General features: G+C 62.6%; 1 protein-coding gene across 1 annotated transcript in view; it reads right to left on the bottom strand.

Moving 5' to 3' along the window:
• Positions 1-6,595, bottom strand: part of BCAN (brevican) — a 15,862-nt gene that overhangs the window by 6,883 nt on the left and 2,384 nt on the right. The window contains exons 2-7 of the mRNA XM_017727858.1: positions 3,681-3,776; positions 3,169-3,561; positions 2,852-3,026; positions 2,630-2,757; positions 1,407-1,700; positions 6-18 (exon numbers count right to left, since the gene is read on the bottom strand). Of these exons, the coding sequence (XP_017583347.1) occupies positions 6-18; positions 1,407-1,700; positions 2,630-2,757; positions 2,852-3,026; positions 3,169-3,561; positions 3,681-3,768 (1,091 nt within the window). The 5' untranslated portion in view covers positions 3,769-3,776. The remainder of the gene's footprint in view (positions 1-5; positions 19-1,406; positions 1,701-2,629; positions 2,758-2,851; positions 3,027-3,168; positions 3,562-3,680; positions 3,777-6,595) is intronic.

Raw genomic sequence — 6,595 nt, 5'->3', positions numbered from 1 at the left:
GGAAAGAGTTTGTCCCTTCTGTGGGCAGAAAGAAAGTGGGATATTACTGCCCAGTCCTGGCTCCATGGCAAGCAGAGATGACCTCACCCCAGAGCAGGTCTGGAGCCTTGGCACCCCAGTAGGGACCCAGCTCTCCTCAGTCTCCCCTTCTCCCTCTAGACAGGGTCAGCACAGGGGAGGATCAGGCCCTCCCAGGCGCTGGCAGAGCCAACAGCCCCAGTAGGAGCTGTGGGGCTCGGCAGCACAGGATGGGGCCAGACCCTAAACCCTGCATTCCCCTCCCTGTGGGGATCCTTCTCTACTCCCGGGGGGGAGGGCAGACGTGCACGGGGAGTTAGTGGGTTACAGGGGTTGTGGAATCATGGGACGGGTCCATCCTGCCTAAGCCATGTCTTTCCCTGCTGAGAGATGGCAAAACTGAGGCACAGAGATGCACAGCATCCCCATACCGTGAGCCCCCATGGCCCTGAGCGGATACACAGAGATGTGGGATCAGGCAGGAGGAGTGGAGGGACAGCCCTTCTGCCTTCCGTGCCCGTTATCCCTGCCAGCCTCTGTCCTTCCTCATCGCTCGCAGGCAGTGCCATGCCGCTGCCCACAGGTCTCCTTCCTGCCCACCACAGGAGATATCGCCCCAAACCAGCCTGGCAGGCTGCATCCCACAGCCCCAGGGACCCAGGAGTGCCTCCCAGGCCAGCAGCCCTGGGGGATGAACCCTCTCGGAGCCGTGCCCACAGAGCTCATGCAGACCGACGGTGCCATGCAGGACATCCCTGTTCTGTCACAATAAAGTGGCACGAAGTACTGAGGACATGCAGGGCGTCCCTACTCTGCCACAAAGTGTCAGCATGCACTGTTGAAACCACGCAGAGCATCCGTCCTCTATTCCCAGGCCAGCAGCCCTGGGGGATGAACCCTCTCGGAGCCGTGCCCACAGAGCTCATGCAGACCGACGGTGCCATGCAGGACATCCCTGTTCTGTCACAATAAAGTGGCACGAAGTACTGAGGACATGCAGGGCGTCCCTACTCTGCCACAAAGTGTCAGCATGCACTGTTGAGACTACGCAGAGCATCCGTCCTCTATCGAGAGGTATCAGCATGCAGTGTCAGGACCATGCAGGTTATCCCTCCCCTGGCACGGTGTATTGGCATGCAAGGCACCCCTATCCCACCACAGCAGGCTGAGACGGAACCAAACACCCACCCCCGCTCTGCCCCGACAGCGCAGCACCCGGCACAGAGAGCACGCAGGGATCCCACCACAACCCCGGCCCCGCAGGACACCCCGGCTCTGCTGCACCCAGCGCACCCGCCGGGCACACGCACCCCTGTCCGGAGGCTTCCCGAGGCCTCCCACTGGTCCCTGCCTGGGAGCATCTGCGGGCCAGCGGTGCCCCTCTTTACCTCGGAAGCAGTACGCATCGTATCTGCTCTGGGCATCGGGGAATCCCGTCTGGTTGCGGAAGAGGAAGATGGTTTTGACGCCCGGCAGAGCCCCACCGCAGCGCTCCCGGGGGGTGACGATGGGGTAGCGGACGCTGCCGTCGGCCAGCCAGCCGGGGCTGCAGGCGTCCAGCCCCGCGTTCCAGGCTGCGTAGAGCTGCCCCGGGCTCGCCAGCTCCGCGCCCAGCGCCCGGCAGCGCTGCGCCGCCTCCTCCAGCGTGAACCTGTCTGGGGCCGTCTCCAAAAAGATCTCCCCTGCGAAGAGAGGAAGGAGACGAGCGTCAGAGCTGGGGAGTGCGGCACGGGCTGCGGGAGCCCCCTCACCTCCTCCGCTCTCTGCATGACCCCAGGAGCTGGCGTGGAGAGGGAGACTCTGGTGTGTGGTGGCACACCAGGGGCTGGAGGAGGCCTGCCTTCCTGCCTCCCTGCACATGCACAGCCACAGCGCAGGCACGGCTGGAGCTCTCACGCCACGTGGGATTCCTGCCCTTGCAAACAGACCTGAGACTTTGAAGCGCCCGTGAACGGGCCTGCAGAGGAGCAGGTCCATGCCCTGCACGGTGCAATCCATGTGTGGGACATTTCTAAGGAGAACTGCAAGCTCTGTGGTGGGGCTGAGGAGGGCTGGAGGCCACTGCCCTAAGGCACGGCACGGATCAGCCCCCACGACTGCACTGCTCTCCCTGTCCCAGCGCGTCGTCCCCTGCACACAAGGGACGTGTCCCTCATCCCTGTCACCTGCCTGGCACCACCCAACCGACCCCACAGCAGCTGCCACCACCGGTGGGGAGCCCCATCAGGACTCAAAGGAGTGACCAGCCACCCCCATGCACACGCAGCCAGGCAGGATCTGCAGCCCTGCATCACATGCAAAGCACGGCACGAGCACAAACCCCACAAACCCCAAACCATCACACACAGCATGCTGCTGCTCTGGGGCAGATGGCTGTGGGCACACCCCAGCCTGAGCACTGCCTGCTGCAAGGGAGAGAGCACCACACCCCACCAGACTGAACCAGGAATGCTTTAGGAAGCAGCACAGCAAGTCCGTCCCCGCACCCGAGAGACAGCGCCTGCAGTGCAGGGCAGCTTTTACACTTGGTTTTATAACGGGTTACAGGGGCGAGTTAGTGTGGGAGCAAAGGCAGAGGAGGGCAAAAGATGGCTGGCAGCACCACGGGCACCTGGGAGGTCTTCAGTGTAGCAGTACACATCGTACATGTCCTCCGGGTCCACCACTCCGTAGTTCCTCACCCCGGGGAAGCCGTTCATGTCTCCGTAACAGGCCTCGCGGGGTGTCTGGATGGGATACCTGGGGCAGGAAAGCACAGGGAAGGGCTGGTGACTGGCGAGGGAATGATGGGGTGAGGCCATGGGTGCAAGGCCCGGGCAGCTGTGGTGCCCCCCTGACGGTCTGGTCGGCGATCCAGCCGGCGTCACACTGCTCGTAGCCACCCAGGTAGGCAGCATAGAGCTGCTCGGGGGTGGCGATGCTGGCGCCGATCCGGGCACAAGCTTCCTGCGCCTCGGCAAAGGTGTAGGCGTAGCGCATGGAGCCCTCCCGGTAGTGGAACACCACCCCTGGGGGCAGACACGGGCATGGGCAAGGGGCTTCACAGCAGCCCCCACCCACGTGGGTGCAGATGCACCCAGGGGGGCATTTGCTGAGCCAGGAGAGGGCCCCGACCCCCCCCAAATCCCACCACTCCCCACCTTGAAGTACCTTTGACTTTGACATGGAGGATGTCATGGCCGTCCTCGATGCCGTGCTGCACGTCACAGCGGTAGATGCCCGAGTCGTTGGGGCGCAGCTCGGTGAGCAGCAGGGAGGCGTTGGTGTAGCGCTGGTGAAAGATGGGCAGGGAGGCGCGCAGCCGATAGTCCTCGCTCACTTTCACCCTGTCGCCCCGAGCTACCAAGATCTCCACCTCCCTGCCCTCAGAGATGAAGGTCCACTTGACCCGGGGGGTTCCCAGGACCGCCCGGCGGCCGCCCGTGGCAGCGGTGGGCTGGGGGCCAAGGTAGGTGATGAGGCAGGGGATGGTGATGTCGCCTGCCAGCACAGCGTCGAGGGCTGGGTGGCGTGGGATGGAGACCTGCAGAGCCTTGAGGTCCTCTGGGTGGGAGAAGAGAGGAGCCATGAGCAGGACTGGTGTGGGGCCCCCCCGAGACCCTCACAGCAGGGCAGCAACGGGCCAGGGAGTTACACAAATGTGGGCGATGGTGCCGAGTTACCTGTGCCATCTCCGGGGCCAAACACCTCCGGGACCGCTGTGGGGACAAACACCCAGAGCAGCAGCAGCAGCGGGAGGGCTGGGGCCATGCTCTGCCCTGCAAGGGGGGAGCAAAAACCACCAGCTGTGCTTAGAATCCATAAAAGCATCAAAAATATCCCATCCCTGCATCAGGGGGAGTGTCTGGGGAGATCCCTCAGCCCATGTGTGTGGGGGTGGGGTGATGCACGCAGCATTGGGGCACAGAGGGAGAGGTCAGCTCTGGCACGGCCGCAGAGTAACCTGGACCCTTGGACAGTGGAGAGGAGAGGGGAGAAAATGTGCCCTGGTTCACAGGAGGTAGAAGACAACATGAGCAACCAGGACCATTGGCTGGGAGCCACTGGGTGCCATCCAGCCCCTGTGACCTCCCCTGGGAGCCGGGTCCCCTGGGGACAGCAGAGTCCAGCCTGGCCCGGACAGCAGAGACGGCCTGAGCCCAAGCACCGGCTGCAGTGGCCAGAGGCGATGCCAGCACCAGGGCCATGTGCCCACGGTGCCACCGTGAGAAACCTCAGGAAGGGTTTGGACAGTGGCTGTTCGGTCAGGAAAGAGGTGGTGAGGGAGGCGAGGGAGCCAGCAGGGCACACACGGGTGCTCACGCTGCTGCACGCACGTTTCGGGGCGGGTGTGCACACGCGTGTGCGTGCACTTGTGCACGTGTGCGCTGCCGGGGGCGGCCACGGAGGGAGCTGAGGTCAGCGGGCTGCCGGGGGGACAGCCCAGAGCACACAAAGCACGGGGCAGAGGGGGAGGGAAGGAGCAGGACGGCTTCTTTGCCATTCATCTCACGCTGGAGGCTCCCCGCGCGCGGGCTGGGGAAACTGAGGCTGACCAAAGCAGCCATTATGTCCCAGGCCTCTCTCAGGCTGCCTGGCACAAAGGGCTCTCACCGGTGGGCTGGGGACCAGCGCTGAAAGGAGAGCCCAGTGGGCAGCACCACCATCACCAGCCCTCTCCGGGAAGCAGCACAGGGGGTGACGGGCATGTCCCAGGGGGGCTCCGGCTGCCCTTGCTGCTCTTGCAGCCATCCAGAGAGGACGCTGATGCTGGGAATGTGGGGAGATGTCCCTGCTGGACGCACTGCTCCAATACCCCCTCACCCCTCTGCAGAGGCTCCTTGTGGGGCTCGAGGCTCCTCAGCCTCCCGTGCCAGGGATGCATTGTGCCATTCCCTGGGAACAGCGCACCCTGAGGCTCGCAGCAGCTTTGTAATTTATGAGCTCTTTGCGCCGTGTTGATTCCAGCAGCCACAGAAGCAGCTTAGGCAGCTCCATGTCCAGTCACTGGCCACCAGGAACAGCTTCACAGAAGGCTGTCCTGGTCACCTGCATCCCTCCTCAAGCAGTGTTCCCACAGTGTGCCCAGGAGACCACTGCTCTGGGGAGGGGGTGTGAATACAGCCCTGGGCACCAAACACTGTGCATGCACACCCCAGCACCAATTACCATGGACACACAGCCCCTGGAACCACAGACACACAACCCTGGCACCACACGCCAGTGATGTACATTCCCTGGCACCACACACCATGAACATACAGCCTCTGGCATGACACACCACGGATGCACAGCCCCTGGCGCCATGGACACACAGCCCTGGCAGCACACACCAGGTGCATTCCCTGGCACCACGCGCCATGGGTGTACAGCCCATAGCACAGGGCCCTGTCCGTGCACAGCTCCTAACACCAAACTCTGTGAACTTGAAGCCCCTGGCACCACACGCCATGGGCATCGACCATCCTGTGCAGACCACAAACGTCCCCTTCCCAGCAGGAGCTCAGCAGGAGCAGCCAAGGCTTGATTGCCCAGGACCTTGCCAGTGGTGCCAGGGCCAAGCCAGGGGCTTTCTGTGCTCCGGACAGATATTTTGAATGCAGCCCCATGGTTCTGGACCAAGGGACAAAACCCTCCTGCGTGGCAGCCGTGGCCAGGCTCCAGCACGGGGGCTGGTGCCACCCCCCGGGCAGCCAAGCGAGGAAGGCTTTTGTCACAGGCACCTTTTCTTCCCGTCCCCAAGGCGCCATGGTGGCGCGGACAGCAGCCCTGAAGCCCTGGGGAGGAAATCCAAGTGATAAAACTCCACAGGAATTGGGCAAGCTGGAGTGTCTCATCCCCTCCTGTGCCCATCCCTGACTGGACCGGTGTGCTGGCACTGGGAATGGGATGTGGAAAGGGTTAAACCCAGTTTTACCCTGCCCATGGGGGATGTCCCGAAGTCCTGGAGTCCCATGATGACAAGAGATGCTCAGACGTCAAGTTTGGGGTTTGGGGTTGGATTTTTGCGTTGGGTTTTTTTCCTGTTTTCCACAAATGGAAAATCTTTTGACCCACACGTCATGAGGGAAAAGCTGGGAGCAAGACTAGGGAAGGGCAGCCAAAAAATGTTGAATGGGTATAATGGCAGCAACTTGTGAGGCTCAATGGTCCCAGAGACCTCAGAGCTCAGGAGCTGCCAGGATCAGACAGACAAACAGGCACGCACGCACGTGGCAGGGCCTGCTAACCTCCATTTCTGTGGGAAACCAGGTGGAAAATGGAGCTGAAGTCTATTTTGGGACAGGAATGATCTTTCTTTCTCCCCGGAGCTCGGCCCTGCTTTCAGATCTGGCTCCTTGAACACAGGACCTGCAGGATCTGGGGCTGCAGCACCTGGTCCAGGGCTCGATGCAGGAGATGCTGCGAGTGGCTGGCCGGGGGGGTGTCCCTTTTCATCTCCGGAGAGGGGTTTTCTTCTCCGCGGCCCCTTGTCCCCTCCACGTGATGGTTGCTCATCGCGGCTCCCAAGGTGCCCTGGCAGCCCGCAGCGAGCTGGAGGAGGGGGGAGCAGAGCGGTGGCTTTCCAGGGATGCTCAGCTGCAGAATGAGTCAGCAG

Source organism: Corvus brachyrhynchos, unplaced genomic scaffold, assembly GCF_000691975.1.
Source record: "Corvus brachyrhynchos isolate BGI_N302 unplaced genomic scaffold, ASM69197v1 scaffold122, whole genome shotgun sequence".
In the NCBI taxonomy this organism is placed as follows: Eukaryota; Metazoa; Chordata; class Aves; order Passeriformes; family Corvidae; genus Corvus; species Corvus brachyrhynchos.
The sequence above is the reverse complement of the archived record's forward strand: the minus strand, read 5'-3'. Positions and strand labels throughout refer to the sequence as shown.